The 19,465-nt window shown below is 38.6% G+C and overlaps 2 protein-coding genes across 6 annotated transcripts in view; one reads left to right on the forward strand and one right to left on the reverse strand.

The window, feature by feature from the left end:
* Nucleotides 1–630: 630 nt before the first annotated feature.
* Nucleotides 631–10,285, reverse strand: LOC109039989 (uncharacterized). 3 transcript variants are annotated; one of them, XM_019055736.2, is made up of 4 exons: nucleotides 10,028–10,285; nucleotides 5,865–6,089; nucleotides 3,598–3,680; nucleotides 631–937 (listed from the first exon to the last, which is right to left on the reverse strand). In XM_019055736.2, the coding sequence occupies exons 1-4, from the start codon at nucleotides 10,118–10,120 to the stop codon at nucleotides 775–777; spliced, it is 564 nt and encodes a 187-aa protein (XP_018911281.1). In that variant the 5' UTR covers nucleotides 10,121–10,285; the 3' UTR covers nucleotides 631–774. The 3 variants fall into 3 exon arrangements, with proteins under 3 accessions (XP_018911281.1, XP_018911280.1, XP_018911282.1); XM_019055735.2 differs by having other exon boundaries at nucleotides 3,448–3,680; nucleotides 10,028–10,262; XM_019055737.2 differs by having other exon boundaries at nucleotides 686–937; nucleotides 3,507–3,680; nucleotides 10,028–10,277.
* A 3,640-nt stretch (nucleotides 10,286–13,925) lies between these two features.
* ChT (choline transporter) overlaps nucleotides 13,926–19,465 on the forward strand; it is a 70,732-nt gene continuing 65,192 nt past the window's right edge. For all 3 annotated transcript variants that reach the window (XR_011899378.1, XM_072297394.1, XM_019055842.2), the window contains exon 1: nucleotides 13,926–14,061. The gene's annotated coding sequence lies outside the window, so the exon portion shown is untranslated. The remainder of the gene's footprint in view (nucleotides 14,062–19,465) is intronic.

The raw sequence follows: 19,465 nt of genomic DNA on the forward strand, positions 1-19,465 counted from the left end.
TGCATAGAAATGTAATGCAATAAAATTAAAGTAAGTTGCAATTTCTCTTTGCATTGCAAATCCCCACCTCAGTGTTACTTGTAGCTTGTCTTATGGGTCGTTCAAAATCTGCATTTATTGACTAAAATTGCAATTTCATGGTGAAAAAATTTCAATCTCATGGTATCGAATCGAAATTTTATTTCAATATTTTCATTGCATTGAGCTACTTGTGCGATGGTGCTGTTGGCTGGCTACCAGATACCGGCATCCGAGTATACCAGATAATTTTCCTGAAGGTGATATGAGCAGTTTTGGACTATTTTAGCACATCACGCAACTTAATATTCTGTAGTCGCTGTACTGATGACAGAACCTTTTGTTCACAGGCTCCCTGCACTTTCTTTGGCTTACTTACAGAACTTTACTGTTGTAAGAACAGAACTTCGGTCGTGAGCACACAGATTTCTCTGTCCTCATATCGGAAACTTCTGTAGCCGTAAGAAAGGATAGTACAGGAGCCCTATGAACAAAACTTTTTCTTAATTTCAGTGTAGGTATCGAAAAAAAATTGATTTAGTCCGATAGCCAAAATATGACCTGAAAATTTTTATGCGGTGTATTGATTATGGAAAGCGGCCTAAAGATTGATACAGGTTTAGACTGTTTTATTTGCACTGAAATAATCATACTCTGGTGTCGCTAATTCACGAAATCAACATTATTTTTGACTTTTTCATAAACTTTCTTTCTGTCATGATCGTTGGGCTGGAGCCATCAACGACTGATTTCGCATCAATTCTCTCTCTCCGCATTTTCTGCAGGAGTCGATCTTTTGTCCGCATCCTTTTCAGGATCCATTTGTTTAAGGAAGAAACTTTGGACAAATCGCTTCCCGGAGAAGTGGATGTGAGCGAATGCGATGTCCTGCCAAGTGAGCTCTTCATCAAACATACGCCTGCAAGGTATCAAAAGGACAATTTTAGAAGTCACAAATCGACAGCGAAACTGCAATATTGCGTGAATAGATCGTGATGTTTCAAAATCTATGCTTTTACTTCATTTTTAATGGCTCGAATTTTTTACAAAGTATAATTCACAAAAAAATGAAAATTTTTTTGGAGGAAATTTGGCAACACTTGGAATGTTCATACGGCGTTTTTCCTTAGCACGGTAGTTTGGGTGATCTCTTTGGTAAATAAAAAATTAAGTAACTTTAATTAATTGATTTGACATTTTTACTGTGGTGAATGCATAGCTGAAGTGCGCTTCAGCTAGAATTGTACTTACAAATGGGTGGTTTTTCTACGAGGATTAAAAATAAACAAGTGGCACGGAATATAACAAAAGAATATGAAGTATAAACGATAATCCGGGTACCGGAACTTGGCTGATTTGAAAACGCCTTCAAATGCGGCGTGATACCTCGCGCATTCCGGAGAGTACGAATGGTTGTATCCTTGCGCCTTACAAATGCGACGGAAGATTACAATTGAAAAAGCCTTCATGCACGCTGGCCTTTTCGATTTCCGTTAACATTTTTGCAGTCATGAATGCGCTTAAGTGCGCTTCAGCTAGAATTGTATTTAGCAAATGGGTGGTTTTTCTACGAGGATTAAAAAATAAACGAGTGGTACGGAATATAACAAAAGAATATGAACTATGCAATACGATAATCCAGGTATCGGAACTTGGCTGTTTTGAAAACGCCTTCAAATGCTGCGTGATACCTCACGCATTCCGGAGAGTTCAAATAGTTGTATCATTGCGCCGTAAGAATGTGACGGAAGATTTAAATGGAGATAGCCTCCATGCACGCTGTGCTTGTCGATTTCCTCTGAAATTTTTGCAGTGGTGAATGCATAGCTGAAGTGCGCTTCAGCTAGAATTGTATTTACAAATGGGTGGTTTTTCTACGAGGATTAAAAATAAACAAGTGGCACGGAATGTAACAAAAGAATATGAAGTATAAACGATAATCCGGGTACCGGAACTTGGCTGATTTGAAAACGCCTTCAAATGCGGCGTCATACCTCGCGCATTCCGGAGAGTACGAATAGTTGTATCATTGCGCCTTAGAAATGCGACGGAAGATTACAATTGAAAAAGCCTTCATACACGCTGGGCGTGTCGATTTCCTTTGACATTTTTGCGCTGACGAATGCATAGCTGAAGTGCGCTCCAGCTAGAGTTGTATTTAGCAAATGGGTGGTTTTTATACGAGGATTCAAAAAGAAACGAGTGGTTACGGAATATAACGCTGGCCTATTCGATTTCCGTTAACATTTTTACAGTCATGAATGCGCTTGAGTGCGCTTCAGCTAGAATTGTATTTAGCAAATGGGTAGTTTTTATGGGAGGATTATAATTTAACAAGTGGTTAGAAATGGAAACGAAATAATATGAACTATGCAAAACGATTATTCCGATAACGGAACTTGGCTGTTTTGAAAACGCCTTCAAATGGGGCGTGATACCTCACGCATTCCGGAGAGTTCAAATATTTGTATCATTGCGCCGTAAGAATGTGACGGAAGATTTAAATGGAAAAAGCCTTCATGCATGCTCGATTGCTCGCCACATCCCATCTCGGGCCCTGGTACCAGTTTTAAGGTCCGGGCCCCAAGCACGGAGGGGGGGGGGGTCCGGAGGGCATCCCCCGAGAAATTTTAGAATTTATACGACTAATTGGACGCATTTTGAAGCTTCCATAAAGAATTTTTCCATCAATTTCTGCGGAATAATTATGTTTTTTTTTTATACTTTCTGCACAAAATACTTGCGAATTGTTGCATTCAAAACATCTGGAAATTTTTATTTTTTTTTGGGGGGGGGGGCATATGATACTATTTTCAGTTCTATGAGGGCCAGGCCCCCCTGGACTCCCCCTTCGTTTGTCTATGGCAAGGGAGTTGAGCCATGAGCCATTGAAGTCGAGGATGCCCAGACTGGAGACCCTTAGCATCTGACGACGGAAGAAAATGAAACGCAGTTACTAAAAATATCCCTCTGTACTGAAAGTCTTGAAAATAGATAGAAATTTTCCAAGAAGTATACTTCTTTGAAAATATAGGAAGAAAGCTACAGTGCCCCAGCGTGTTTCTGAAAATCTGTTCACCTTTTGCGAAATTTTTAGGGTAAATTTTTCACTTTTTCTTACGAAACAAGGGTTGCATGTGAATTCGTTGTGGTTTTTCACGGGTAACACGGGCCCCGGTACCAGGGACCCAGTATGCCCCCCCCCCCTTGTGGCGGGCCTGGTTGTATACCGTGTAGCTTTCATCTGTCGCAATATGAAAAAACGCCGTATGAGCCATCAGACGTTGCCACATTTCCTTCGATAAAAATGAGTTTACTTGAAAAATTGTAAATATTTTTTTCTCGAAACGTCGCAATGGAGCGTGCGTGGTTTTCATACTTTGACCAACGATCTATTTTAAATTTAAAATTTTAAACTTGACAGCTTACTCTTTGACCAAGTTTAAAAGGGTAGTCGCGATTTTTCGCCTGCGGAAGCTTTGCTTTACCCAAATGGCGGAGATACCACACTTGACTGCGACACGCTCTGCGCTCACGCACGGTAAAGGGTCATTCATGAAATCAGGATCCTGCACGTACCAAGAGCCTGAGGTGACAGGGCGGGCTTCCACGTATCCCACCACAAGCAAACGGGAGCGGATTTTTTTTGCCGCCAAAAATGCCTGGAAAAGAGGTTTCAATGATAATGCTCGAATGGATCGTATTCGACCGGTGAGATTGTATTGATTTTAAGAATTTTCTCAGTTTTAGCTTTTCCTGCGATTTTTTTTTTTTTTTTTTTTTTTTTTTTTTTTTTTTTTTTTTAGTGACTGGCAATCCATTAAAATATTAATTGGGGTTATGTTCTATTGTTGTGAACCAAACGATAGAACATAATCTCAAACAAAAATTTTAGAGTTTAAGTTGGAAAAGCTGAAAATGCGAAAATTCCTAGCAATTTCACTTTTCATTGCCATTTTGTACTCATAAGAATTAAAAATCTATCACAAAAAACCCGTTCCCTCAGATTACTCAATTTTTTTTTATTTTGTTATTTTTTTTTTATTTTTTATTGGGTGAAATAACAACAATCTACAGATACAGTATTTAGTTGAAGTTGGATAAGAAGCCTCAGGGGAACATTGAATTTTGAAGCTATGTTTACATGTTGAACCAATCGATATCGATACAGTCTCACCTGTTTGATGTATCGAACACGCTTCATTTAGGCTGATGCCAAGATCTGACGTTTTCACTTAAATTTTAGATTAATTAATACTCAAATGCGAATAGTAAAGTATACATGAAATTCAAAAAATGTAATGATCAGTTGAAATCACTCAAAATTTCACGTTCAAAATCATCATTATTTTGACAAGAGCAAAAAAATATAATTTTTAAAATAAAATGCGATTTTTACAAATAATAAAGTCTTCTCCATCCGGGTTGATTCGATAACTTAGTCTGTGCAACATTTTGTAAGAAAATGGATGTATCATTTTTCGAAACATCTCAGTTTCTGGCTCTTAATTTTTGCAATCTTAATACCAGATTCAAGCTGTTCTTTAATTATACTTTTGAGTCGATAAAGTTGTTTAACTTTTATACGCACGAGAATAAAGTGATGATAAAAAAATCACTCCTTGCTCTGACTCTTTTTTCGCTCGTAGAAAAAGAACTTGGCCGCCGTCTCAGAGCAAAGTGACAAATTACAAGTTTCTTTGAAAGGGGACGCTTGAGCGTCCTTGAGCGCCTTCATTTTGAGTGGAAGCAATATACGTATCCATCAAACACGAATAGTTGCATCTTGCATCTATGCAGGCGCTACGCAACTTCGCTTTACCATCTAAGTAGCGTCAGTGGTTGTTGTTGCATTGTGCCGCTTGTTTGGCAATATTTGGCTTGATGATGCTCAACTTTCGTTCCTGTTCTCATTGAAAGAAATGTAGTTATGTTTTTATTTTTATCTTAAAGAGCATATATTTTATCCATGCAGCGAGCTAAGATTAGTGATTCTAGCGGATGCATGATGGGATATGCAATTTTCTGGCGCATGAGGAAAGATTTGAGTATATTTAAAGATTGTTTTCTAGAGAAAGAAAAATGAAAGAGAAAATATCATCGAAACCTTAAAACTTTCCCACAATTTTCATTTTAATCGTTATTTATTCAGATATATTTATAAAATCTGGCTAAGTTTTTTTTTAATATAACTGGATTTCATTTTACGGCAAGGAACCTATTTTTGGCTCATCTAAAGCCACTATTCTGGGCTGTAGACTCCACTAGACTCTGGGCCAATTTCCACTGAAAGAGCGCAGCATCTGTTTGATGTTGTCCTTTTCAGCACGTTATTGTACTTGCTGTCCATGCCTTCGTTTTCCCCCGCAAATTTCGGAGTTATTTCGCTGCTTCACGAGTTTTTTGCCACCGATAAAAAGTATGTTTCGAAAGTATAAATCCAATTCATTTTTCCTATCTTGATCATAACACGTCTTCAATATGAATGACAAGATTCGGACTAAAGAACCTTTTATAGTAATTTAAAGCCTCAGATTTCTTTAGAAGAACCATTTCATGCCTTTTTTTTAAAAAAAAAAAATAATCTCAAAATTTTAAAAATTTGGTCAGCATGAAATGGGTCAATTTTTGTTGTTGGAAAAAGTACCTATTTGGACAGTTTAAAGTAGACCAAAAGATGTTTTAAAAAAACCATCTATCCGGCTTCTTAGCTAAATTTCAAATGCCTGTCATCTAGAAGGGGGTTTATATACCTTGAGATCAGCTCGAGAAAGGTTAATAAAACCTTAGGACTCAAAGTTTAAATAGAATAGAACAATCGGTATTTGTAAGAATGACATACAAACCCTGCTATTGTAATTGGTTGTTCGAAGATCCTTTGGTATTCCAAGATTTTTGTAAACCACCTTCCTGACCGTCGCGGTCTTTTCTTTCAGTAAGAAAGAGGGAGAATCGCTCGTGACTTCGTAATAATAAATAGCATCTCTAACATTCCGGTAAACGTACGCCAGTTCCTCATCCGCTTCTTCATTTGAGGCTCTCGGCTCATCAACAAGTGCTGGAAATTTATCCTGCCAACAGATTTAGCAGAGCACAAGGTATTGACAATCCTCGCAAGGCGCTAACATTGTTTTTCTTCCATTCAATCCAATTAAAAGTATCGATTCTAGACGAGACAGCTTGCCTCATCTAGAATCGATGGTTTTACATACATTTATGTGGGGGGAAATACAAATAGTTTTGTCAACTTGCAAGAATCGCCCCTGAATGAGGTACCCACTGGTTAGTCATAGGCTGGGGGAAAAATTTCTCGAGATTTGAAAAAGCATCTTACAAACTGCGCAGAATGGACGCTGACAAGTATCTTTCAAACTTATTTGAAGTGTCCATCGTGATTTTTGTGCAGGGGCGGATCCGGCAATTTGGCAACAACGGATTCTCCCCATTGAAACCTATGTTAAACAATCGATTCTTGTCGGGGCACCTGACCCCTCCAAGAATCGATACATTTCCATAGGTTTAAATGGAGAAAAAAAAAGTGTTGCCAATTTGCTGGATCCGCCAATGGTTTTGTGTAATTTTACGTATGGTAAAAATATCCACTTGGCTTTATCCATCGCACGCAACGGACCCATTGAACCCCGAAAAACTTATGCCTCGTCTGCGTATGCATTGATTGTGCAATTGCAATGGAACATGTATTTGTCTCAAATTTCAAAGACAAAATACATGCTTCTAAAGGAGGAAAAAGACAAGAAGGAATTTTGAAAGAAAAAGAAAGCGAAAATGAACGCATATCATGAGTCAGAATAATCGGAAGATGCTCGTTGATTTCTTAGAATTGCCTATAATTTCCTAGGAATAATGCGGCGAGGAAAAGAAAAAAAAATCATTGTTTACATTTAGTAAGAGGACTCGAAGGATGCAGATTAATATCTTTGCTCAGTATTTGCTGGCAACGACGTAGGTAAGTAAACCATTATCTAGCTCGATAAATCGTATTTAGTGCACATTCGGTAAATATGATACCTAAAGTGCAATTTTAGCTTCAGGAAGCAGAGTTGCAAAGGGCGTGTGGTCTAATGAGGGAGAAATACGGTACACCTGGGACTGTGTTGCGCAGTGGTCCTGATTTGTTGAACTTCGAATCGCTGGGAGGAACTGGGAGAGATTTTTTTATCTTATGAAAGTCTATTGAAAAATTCGATCAAAAGCCACAAGAATCCGGAGTCAAACAAAAAACAAAAAAAATAACAAAAAAAAAAAACCGCAAGTATGAGGACGAAGAAAAAAATTATCTGAGTTTTGAGAAATAATAAAGCTGTCTGTTTGAAAATTGAACAGGTTTACACATCGTCCCAATTTCCTCCCAAATTATCGAGGTACTCTGAGAAAACTTTTTTATGTTTTATATTTACATTTTTTTTTATTCAACTGAAAAAAATCAATAAAAATACTTTTTTCAGCTACTTTCAAGGTCTCTCCGCTGTTTCTTGAAAAATTCGGGGAAAGGGTCAAACCAGTTTTACGTAATTTATAAGGGTTGCGAAGTTAGCCCCACTGTAGTCTCAAAGTTGGTAGTGAAGAGAAAGGTGGCAGGCGAAAGGGGGGAGAGAGGCGGGGGGGGGCGGAATCTACCTTAATGATGAGCACAAAATGGAAACAAACTTAAGAACTTAACCTAAAAATACCCGTCTTGCAACTATGTACAAAAGAAAAGAAGTTTTAAGTCGAGAGATTGTGTGATTATACGTTGAGGCAACAAGACTCTAGTTTTATCCCTGAGCCATTGATGCCAATTTGGAAGGATCTCTAACACTTTTTTCATTTTAAAAAATAAAAACACGTTCACAAAGTAGAGACTGGCAACGCGAACGAGCAAAATAGCAAAAATCGCACATAGTGGAAATTGAGTTTAATCAAGGAGAAGTAGGTAGCAGGTTTCGGATTCCCTTCGGAAGGAGTGAAGGTGACATTTTGTGGCGACATTCCAGGACGTTCTAAAGTTACATTCTATTGGGCTAGCACGAACGGGGAATACCGGCTATTGCCATTATTTAATTGCAGTTCTTATACCAATATTACCAGAATTTTACCAAGTTCAGACCGCATGCTTCTTACCGAAAAGGAAGTCTCATCACAGAAAAAAATGCGACAGGCACGGCTGCGGTCAAAATTGCGTTTTCGCCCCTTTTTCGGCAAAGATATATCTTTGTCTAAAAATATGGAGGGACAACTATTAATACCATGTAAAAATAGGCAAAAAAGTGTTCTAGAGCCTGCATTATGAGGGATTTGGAGCGAAGGCATTGTGTTCAAAAAGACATGGAGATCGGCTAAAAAGCGCGATTTACCGTCATCACTCAAGAGCTCGGGCGCGTCCACTAATAAAAATTTAAAAAAAAAAAGAATATTCTTTCTCCGTTCTCTACTAAAAACTTTTCAGGAAGTCAAACGATATAAAATCGAAAAATTTGAAACTGAGGATCACCCTAATGCGATCAGCACTGCTTCAAACTGTCAAAACTGTCAAAAATTCCATGTCTTTTCACGGAAAATTGCTGAAAGAAAGCTTCATAGCCGTCTGTAAACCATTTCCACCGTCAAAGTATATCACTAGGCACAAGAAATAATTACTTACAGTATTTTACATTAAATGTGGGGCGAAATCATGGGCCGAAACGCCGAAAAAACTCGATTTTTGACCAATATTTGGGCCATTTGGCAACACAGTTAGTGAGCGACCCAACGGTACCTTCGATAATTTTTTTTTTATTTTTTTTTTTATGGTAACCTTTCATTTTAAACATGAACGCAACTTTTCTACCCTAACGCGAAACTGGAAAAAATAATTGGGGAATGAACTGACCCAGGCACGGATGTCCGTGTTGCATGTTGCATACGCACGGAAGTAAAGGCGTTTTAACTCTCCAGGCACCTCTCATCCAGCGGCGCGCGGCGGCGGGCAATACTGCGAGGATCGGAAAAGACGAAGCGCTTCTGATTTTCGTTTGTACTATAAAGACATCTCATAGACACGAATGATTTCAAACAGGTGTAGGATTTGAGTATCCTTTGTGTTTGTGCTTCAGTTTTGATACTATGATGTGCTGAGCATGATCTGTGGAGCAAATACTCCTATTTCGGAGATGTCTTTGTAGTATGTATATACGTCGAAGTAAAGGCGCTATGTCTTATGGATCCTTGCTGTGCTGCCTGCCGCCGAGCCGCACGGTAGATCGAGTCAATCAGAAGGGTTGGACATAACATTTTTGACTAAAACCGCAAATTTTGATGTTTAATCGGTCACATTTTAAATTTCAAGGGGTGCTTGTAGCAGTAAATTGCACGAGGAAACCAACGGAATCACTTTTAGAACCGCAAGGTGTATATAAACGGAGTTATAAGTGTTTAAAGTTTCCGAATTTTGTCCGACCTTTCCTATTGACTTGGTCCCTTATGTGCGCAGTGCTGCGGATGAAAAGGTGAGTGCCTTGAGAGTCAAAACGCCTTCACTTGCATGTGCATGCATCACGCACATCCGTGGAGCTCGAATAGTTGCCGCCAGACTAAGGCGCTTTGCTTGCTGCTATTTCAAACCTTGAGAATTCCCATGATACCTATTTAAACTGTTCCTGACTTTCATCGCAACATTGTTTGTTTCCCTGAAAATGCATAGTTTGGACTTTTCTATTTTTTTTTCTTTTGGAAAAAAACTTGAATTTTAAGCGCGAACGACGAATGCGACAGTGTCGCTTCATGGACAGTTCGGGTAAATTATTCAAGCAGCATTCCAGCATTTGTTTTTTTAAAAAAGGCCCAGATTGAAATGCACATCAATCTATGGTCAGTTTAGAACCGGGTGAGGCAGGATGTAAAGCTTGTGCAAAAAATGTCTCACAATATTGATTGCTTTAAAGTCATCGAATTGGAGCTCTAGTGGACCGGGTTGCCAAAGAGAAACAATAAAGAAATACATGAATAAATAGAAGAATAAGGAAATGCAAACCAGGTCATCAAGGTAGACGTTTTCAATGGAATAGAGATGTTTTTCGTAACCACGCTCATCAAAGTAGATCATGTCAGGACGGAAATCCGCCATTTCCACTGCAATAATTAATTAACGAAATCGAAAAACTCACACAAATGTTGAATAATGACTAATTCAAACAAACGATTTCCACACCTGAGTCTCTTTATTATGAGATTCGTACAGCAGATGCTGAATTTATCAGATAAAGCTGATAACGCGATGCGGCAGATGCGACGAAACCAATTTTGATAAGGTGTTCAATTAATAAAGAGAAAGTGAGAGAGCGCAAACGTGTGCCTTATCTTACAGATGATAGCATCCCCACGTAAAAGAATAAGAAAACTGTCATGTAATTACTCATTTGCCGAATTATTATAAGTAATCGTTCCTTGAGGTAAAAGTCGCCTTCAAAATATTGCCTAGGCAGTCCCCTAACGGTCGCGCGTTAGAATACGAGCCCTATATTTTAATTATTTGTCGGGATTTTAAAATTTCGTTAGAATAAATACGAGGCAGCAGGCGATATAATATTCGCTGATTTACGTGGAAATGATCGAATAATAAAATTCAAGGAATAATCGAAGTAGCGCATTTTGCGAGTTATAAATAATAATATTGTCTGTAAACGCATGTTTTTGTCGCTTATTAGTGCAGTAAATGCACTATTTGAACTACAAGCCCATCGCGTCAACACACATTACCATAATATACTATGGAAAAATCACAAATTAAGCCAAAAAGTATCACGACGCTGTTATAGTATTTGAAAGAGTTTAAATAATACAAATAAAAACAATTAGAAACTTAAAAATTCAAAACCTCAGCAAGTATAATCGCATATTTATCGAGATATAGGTATTATCTAAATCTTAAAAAATACTGTGTTTGATACCAAGATGGTCCAGTAGAGGGCAGCGTACACATCGGAGCAAGTTGAAAAAAGTGGAAAGGTGTACAACATGCGTATGAAAGTAAGACTCCCTTATTTTATTGAATTTTAATTTTAGTTTAAGATATTTGAGTGGGTACTGAAAGACGGTAGTAGTATATAAATAAGATAAAACATAGTAGCAGCACTAGCACTAGAATTAGCAGCACTAGCACCAGAAGTAGTAGTAAATAGTAGTATTTGTAGTAGTAGTAGTAGTAGTAGTAGTAGTTAGCGGTAGAATTTATTTGAAAGAGGAAAGAAACAAGAAAGAAAACCATTAGAATGTCCCTCTTTTCCAGAGACGAAACATAATTTCTCAGTTCAACTTTTGATTGATTTTTTTTCGAAATTAAAGGAAACCCGCAGAGATTTTATTTTATTGAAGCAATTTTTGGTTGCCACTCTTTCACGCCGTCTCCAGAACACGGCAAGGCTCAAAAAGTTACCGATCGCTGAGGGATGCTCGCGCGAAGAATATACCCGGAATTTACAAGGTTTCTTTCGATTGTTTAAATCGACTACCCGTAGAAAAGTTTGTCGGTTTCAAACTCTGAACGATTTTGTTCGAGGGAGTTCCTGATATCAAGAGGTGTGCTGAATTAGTGATGCGCGCTCGGGTTGCTCCAGCACGGGGAGCAGTGGCGTGGCGTGAATTGCGATGTATCGATTGTTTTGCCATTTAAACCTATGGTAAAGAATCGATTATTAAGGTGTTCGCTGCGAAAACCCTGTTTATCGATTCTTTTCCATAGATTTAAATGGCATGACAATCGATTTATCGCAATCCACGCCACGCCACTGACGGGGAGCGAAAATTGGGACAGGTTCCCCGGCAGAAACGTTGTATAGGTCATAGGTAACGCAATCCCCGTGCAGTTATAATTATAATGATATTGCAGGAAATGCCTACAGGATCATCTATTGGATGTACATATGCATTTACATATCGAAATTCAAAGCCTGTCTCCGTTGCAGTGTTTCAAAATCCCCACTCTCATTATTATATGTACGTATTTCTGCCAAACGGAACTATGTGCATAATAACGTGAGCCCTGTTTTGCATGTATTCTTATGGGTCTCAGGGCTCATGTCTTAATGCACATAGTTCCGTTTGGTAGAAATGCGTCCATATGTATAATTAAAACGGAACGAGCTAACGCTATTGCTTGAACTTTTCACGAAATTCTCTTCACAAACATAGAGGAAGTTCAGGGAAATTTTCAAAAAATGTCGAAGGTTATTTCTCTATTCCAAAAATAAATATTATGAACACGAATTCTGCAGCGTCGCAAACCAAAATATGCGTTTTTGCAGCTTCACTGGCATTATGCGGCACTACAATATTGTTGAACAGCATTAGTATTGGAGGGTGGTTATATAGCACTTTAGAGAGCGATTTGGGCTACATTTCGAAATTTGGGACCACAATTTCCGGCCCAGTTGAGAAACAACGTATGTACCTTTAGTTTCTCCACGTACATAGGTTTTTTTACGGATGAGCCAGAAATTATATAGTTCCTATAATCGGAAAATGAAGTTGATTTGATGATGGAACGATTATCTCTGGAGTAGATGGCGGAGGGCATTAAAAAAAAAAAAAAAAAAAAAAAAAAGGTCTATCCCGTAGAAGTATGTTAGGTATTCGAACGAAAACTTTTACCGAAAAACTTTCTGTATTAAACTTCTGAAAATGCGTAGTGCTGTACGCAAAGAAGCGAATGTTTCAAATTGTTTTTTCTCTCGATTTGCAATTTTTATTCGGGACGTAGGTTTTGAAGTTATTTTAAAATACTTCGCGATTAAATCTTGTATACACGAACCTGTCAAGCTGCAACGTATTGTATAATTCGAGGATTTTTGGTAACAAAAATCATGAAACTTAAAAATTATCAATCGATGGCTTGATTATCGAGTAGTTGTCTAAAATTCTGAAGATCCATGCTGTAGAATCTCAAAAGTATGCATTCTGTCTCTTTAAATCAGTTAAAAACACCATTCTGCATGCCGTGTATGCACACGAGGCCTTATATGTAACAATGGCGGATGTGAAAAATTACCTTGTCGAAACGGGAAACACGCTTAAAAAACTGTTTTGCTCACACAAAAATTTAATATGTTTGGCTCTGGCATAATGTACAGATCTCGAAGATCACATCTCAAGTATTTTCTCAAAATTTTCTCGATGCCAAAACAGCTTTTTGAATGTGTTACGAAAAGGTAATTTTTCACATCCGCCATTGTTACATATAAGTCCTCATATATTTACTTCTTATTTAATTCATTTTGCAAAGTTCTATGTGGTATTAATACTTCCAGCCGTCAATGATTATTGAGTAATTAGGGCAAACAGAGCAATGGCGCTGTGTTGAAGTAGGCTCAAAAATCATAATGACTTTTTTACTCATCAGAGTGCACTTTAAATAGTGAAAGAGTAAAAGTTTAGTCATTCGCAGTGCACTTTTTCATGTCTTCGATTGATTTAGTTGGATGCATGAAACCGTATCACTCCGCCTCCAAGAGAAAACCAAGGAGAGAAAGAGTGATTGTCTAAGGCGAAGGATCTGTCCTTTTTCCTCTAGTCACAGAACTTTGAACTTCCAAAAGTGGAGGGAGTGGTACATCGCCAAGCCTCGAGCCGTAATGAATTAGTGCACGAAGGCACCGAGCCTCGATTAGAAGACATGAATCGAAACTCTTGACTGGTAAAACTTATAAATTTAAGACCCTTACCCGGGCCAATACAGCGTATATTATGTATCTGTGACGTCAGCGCGTTTGTAGCCAATGAGGAGCGGGCTCGGGGGGCGATGAATGAGTTGTAGCCTCTGTGCGGGGGTGGGATGGAAACCCTCGGTGGTGGGGGCGTCGGAGAGAATGAGGGGAGTTGGGGGTTTCCCGGGGGGGTCGGAGAGAGAGCGTGATCAATAACCGGGAGAGCCCGGTTCGGCCGTGTTTTCGCCCGTCAGTGTAGACTCGTTGTGGGCTCTCTCTGTGACGCGGGTCACCTATCGGCACGATGCAAGGCGTTGTTCGCGGTTCTGTGAATGTGACGCTCGGGCTCGATTCGCCAGGACACTAGGTAGGTGCACTCTGTCAATTCAAAAAGCCTATTCGATGTAAAATCATCAGAAATGTGAATCGATGGGCCCACGGAAGAAATAATCCGATTTCGATCGAGGGAGGTCGCGTGCGGTGCCTATAGGTTAATCAGCGCGCGCAGCGCTATCTGCTAAGGAAACTTTCTTCTAACTTCAAATCCAATTTTATCGACTGGCGTGTATTTTAGAAACGTGATAGAGCGAGAGTAACCAAAATAAAATGGGGGGAATAAAATCGAGCACGGTACCTGCATAGTTGCACGTAACGAAATTTCTAGGTTATGCAAGAACTCCTTAAAGAATGTGCTGCTATGACTCACTTTTGATCTAAAGTTAATTGGACTTTCAGTTAAAAATTCTGCTTATAGATGAAACCGACGATAATTATAAGTTACGAGGGGGAGAGGGAGGCTATATCATAGTTATTATTCTTGGTTGTTAATTTATTCCAGAACAAAAATCGATTTCCGCAGGTCTTCGGCTTGGAGGAAGAACCCATTTATTTTTTGAGTTTCAGCGTATTGAGGACGCATGCTAGAGTAGGAAATTATACTCATAAAGCTCTTGATGGCTGAGTAAACTCTCTACTTTTATTATTCTTTTTGCAAAATTGAGATTAATTACACGAACGGAGTTCTGCAGAGAGGCATCGCGAGTGGCAATCAATTGGAGCAGAGAAAAAGAGGTCTGCATGCAGTTTTACTCCTTCATGAGACTCAATGTAAGGGCGGATCTTCAGCACTTTGGGAAACGGAATCGATAATCGATCGATTAATTGATAATTTCTGTATTTTAGAGGATTTTTTCGCGCATCACATCACGTTGCAGCCCATCAGGCATTTGTCATCAAAAAAACTTTTAAATAGCTTTTAAACTACAACACGAATCAATGGGGAAGACTATTTGCGGTATTCTCTTGGGGGTATACTTTCGGAGTTATTCCAAAGTGTGTCTCGGTCAAATTTTGTTTACAGATACTCGTCGGACTGCACAGTGATGTCATGCTCGGAGATTTTAAAGACATCTCCTATAATCCAGAAATTATCTAAAATGCTGAAAACCCATCTCAAGGATGAAGCTGAACCTCTATTTTCACATTCGAAATATTATTTTGCGACTCAGAATAATTCATGGCAGAGGAAAATATGTAACATTAATCAAGCTCAAAATAACTCCCTTTCCCCCCGAAAGAAGGCTTGGTTGGTTCCCTCCAGTCTAACCGGATCAATTTTTTCACAAGTAAATTAAAATCACGGGTTAACAAATGAAGGGAAAGTTAAAGTCATTAAAAAGAATCAACGATTTTTTGAAACTCGACATCCTTTCGCGTTCGAGCTTCAGTTTTAGCGTTATTCTTTGACGATGCCAATTGTCGGTTAAATAAGTTTCAGGAAAAGAGAAGGCTCTATATCCCTCCCTCTGTTTTTTTTACCCTGGTTATCCATGTAAGTTTGCAACGCCGTTTTTGCGCCACTTAAATATATTATAAACATCGACCGTGGCTCGCGTAGAATCGATTGTTCTACATACATTTAAATGGGACGGATTCCAATGCTGTCTATTGACAAGATCCGCCAACCTTGAAGGTTAAAAAACATTCAAGTGAAATACAAAGTGACTTGAACATACCGCTGGATTTTCCTCAGAGTCGAGAATAGGATCCCTTGAATCAAGCAGGTCTCTGCTTAATATAAGAGACATTCTTCTTAATTGATTTCAGCATATTCTCTTTTGGATTTGAGACGAATGTCCTCTTGGTGGCTAGTTCAACAATATCCCTATTTGAATCAAGCCATTCTTTTTACCATTAGCAGAGTCCAAAAAAAAAAAAAAAAATGGCGGGGGGGAGGAAGAGACAGGGGGTGTATGACGGTAGCATCAGAACAGCGCCGGCACGGTAGGCGTGCGACGTGGCAGAGGGACGTTTTAAATTGTGCCTTGGCTGCGCACCTCTTGCACGTTGACAACCCTGTCCATCCTTCCGCATTTAACTCGATTATAAATGATCGATCTGAGGTGATGGAAATCGATTATTTTAAAACAAATTCAAGTAGGCAGTGCTGCCAATTTTCAAGAATCGACAATGTACAGTACCGGCGCGGCGCTTCGGACTGTTCTAATATGTGTTGTAGGCAATTAATTAACTCGCCGATTCCCTCCGGTATAATCACTCTTTGGTGCTCAAACAAATATTACAATCCACAGAGCCCGAATAAGTGTGACGCATGAAGAACAATAATTGCATAGGCGCCATCATAACAAAGACGCTAAACGAGAGGGAAAGTAAAAAAGATGAGGAAAATGAGGGTTTAAAAAATGAAGAGCAACGGAGAGACTCTCTCTATAAAATTTACAAGAGCAAATAGGCATTGCGTAATTACTGGCAAATATTGTCCTTTTTCTGTCCGCCATCAATTTTGCGCCTTAGGCAACAAATACGAATAGTTACCTATTCGCAAAATATACATTTGTATCGCTCCATGACCTTTGACAAAAACGATGAACGGTATTGTTGAGCTATTGGTAAGCACCGTCCATCTAAATTTCGCCTTCAATTTCGCTACATACGCAAAAACATACCGAAGATAGCTCTTCGTCATATTTTCGTAATACACTCACTATATCGCTCCATGAGATTTAATTCGACCATTAAACGACGTTCTCAACCAGTTGATAGATATCGGTCCCGTTGCGTGCCATATTTACCTTTACTTTGGAATTATATGTCTTCCTCAAATTTCCACTTTTAATTTATGGGTAGTATTTTTATCACTCAAACTGGAAAAATCACAATCTGAACAATACTAGCCTGCCTAAAGTTCGAATTTTTAAGTTTTTACAGTCGTCAATAGCAAGTACAATATGTATTATTTTAGAACATTGGAGTGATGCTTACTTCACAGTTTATCAAATACGGCCATTAAAATGCTAGAATGTAGAAAGAATCATTTCTGACTTAGGAAAATGAGGGAATTCGTGACTTTTATCCTCAATTTTCCGTTTCATTTTTAATAAGCAAAGGGACGGAAAGTATACTAATTATACTCAATCTGCCACACTACATTTTTAAAATTCTTCGAGGATCCTCCTCTGGGTCCCTCTTTCCCTTTAAAATAGTTCAGCATGTTTTCTTTTTTTCATCACAATATCACAAGAAAAACGAATTACTGACTGCACAAATTCTGTTTCTCTAGTTCTTTAATGCAAAATGTGGTCCAATATTCATTCAGTATCGAAAAAACTCAAAAGATTCATGCATTTAGCGGTGTCGGTATAAGGAAAAACCCCAGTGAAACTCGAGTCTCTTTTGTAACATCCATTATGCCTACCTCCACAGGATGAATTTTTCTAAAGTCGCTAACACACGTACACTCCGAATGTACATTCTGGCCCTGCGTGCGCGGCATCGAGAATGTCCCATTTTGTTCTCTTGATCAACTATAAGTTAAAGGAATGAGTAAAAGATCGTCACGGGTTTCTTCTTTTCTCGTCAAACTACTGTACATTCTTTTCCAAGAGAATGATGAGTGTACATTCTCGATGCCCGCGCATGCGCAGTAGGCCAGAATGTACATTCGGAGTGTACGTGTGTTAGCGGCCTAAAAAGCTGTACTCATGATGCTCGAGAAAAAGTTCTCTTTCATTAAGCGTGAGAATTTTGCAAAATTCACTCATCATTTTTGAATATTTGATGAATGTTTAAAGCGTTAAAAGCGCTCCATTTGTGATCCACTTTCCGCCGATTAAAGTTCTGCGGTCGAGACGAGCAGGGGTATCGGAGTTTCGCGCGCGTCTTTTAAGGGAGTAATTTGAGACCGACGGAGCTTACAATGAACTTTAAAAGAAATGAAGCGGCCTCAAATTATGACGCAGTTAGGTCTCGAGAGAGGAGCGAAATTAATGATGATTTCATCTAACTTTCACGCCTAATCGACGAGACACCTCTTTGCTCTCCGACCTTTATCAACGGCCGATCCATTAATCTGATTAGGTATCTAATACGAGCGAGGAGTTTCCCGCTAAGTACAAGTTTATCAGAAACATCAAGGGTGGAATAGAGTGCCTGTATAGCGAGAGTATAGACAAACTCCGAAAATCCATCAGGCCTTCACCAATGCCTCCGCGAATAAAGTTAGGGCCCAGAAATGCAGCCAACCTATGAATTTCAATTATCCAGAGCGATTTATAAATACAATTGTTACGAACCATCGTTTATAAAGCACGTATTTGACTTAGTTTTTGCATAAATTTACTCATTTTTGTGGAGAACGCTCATTTATGTACTTTCTTAGCCATCTTCGTTAGAATTGGAATCTACAGACTGGCAGTGAAATTTTGTGCGTTAGAAGTTGGTTAGAAGGGTGGCTGCACTTTTGGGCCCTAAGCCCTCCATGAAGCGATGTGTCCATACTCTCGCTATACAGGTACTCTAGGGTGGAAAGACGGTTGAACTCCTCGGTACATTTGTTGGATCTTTCGTAACAGCAATTTCCCTCGGATCTGTTAGGTATCGATTATATTCGCGTGTGCTTAATTTAATTCTGCCGTGCTAAGGAAAAAACACCGTATGAACCTTCAGGCGTTGCCAAATTTTCTTCAATAAAACACGAATTTCCTGATAAACATATGAATATTTTTCTTCCAATTTTTCATATAATTTTGTTCGCATTTTCACGTATAGTTTCTGAAAATTCCGAGGGAAAATATTCATAAAATGCCTCAAAAATAAACATTTTATCGAAGGAAATTTGGCAGCTCTCGAATGTTCATACGGCATTCTTCCTTAGCACGGCAGAATACTCCTTCATCTGATAAGCAGTGGTGATTTTCCAAAATGGCAACACTGTTTTTCCCTCATTCAAATCCATTGAAAGTATACCTAATCTAACATCTCTCTATTCTAGGATAGACGCTCTTAATTTCTTCCATGGAATTATTCATAACAAAAAATCGCTCACGCACAATCCCATTTCAGAGGGCAAAATGGGCGGTTTCTATCAAAGGCAAAAATGACGAGGTTTAAAAAAAAAGAAAAATAGCAAAAAAGAAGATAGTTCTGAGCTTATCTAGAGCCCTTTCTTTTCCTGCAGAGAATCAAATTACTGCAGAAAGTATTTAATATGCCAAACTTAGTCTTGGAGTTTATTTTTTTTTTACATTATGCAGACCTTATTATGAAGTTCTACTGCTTTTTCAATATCGCCATGAAAGGATGAAACATCACACCCATTTTTGTCTAAGTCTTTATCACTCGACTCTCTTTTAGTACGAGCACTACCCTAATAATTATGCTTTCGTCACTTGTCAAAAAATGAAAGACCTCCCAATGAGAGTGAACAAGAAAATAATATTCCCGGAAATATTTATTTTTATCTTATTTTTATG

The sequence above is a fragment of the Bemisia tabaci genome, chromosome 2 (genome assembly GCF_918797505.1).
Source record: "Bemisia tabaci chromosome 2, PGI_BMITA_v3".
Lineage (NCBI taxonomy): Eukaryota > Metazoa > Arthropoda > Insecta > Hemiptera > Aleyrodidae > Bemisia > Bemisia tabaci.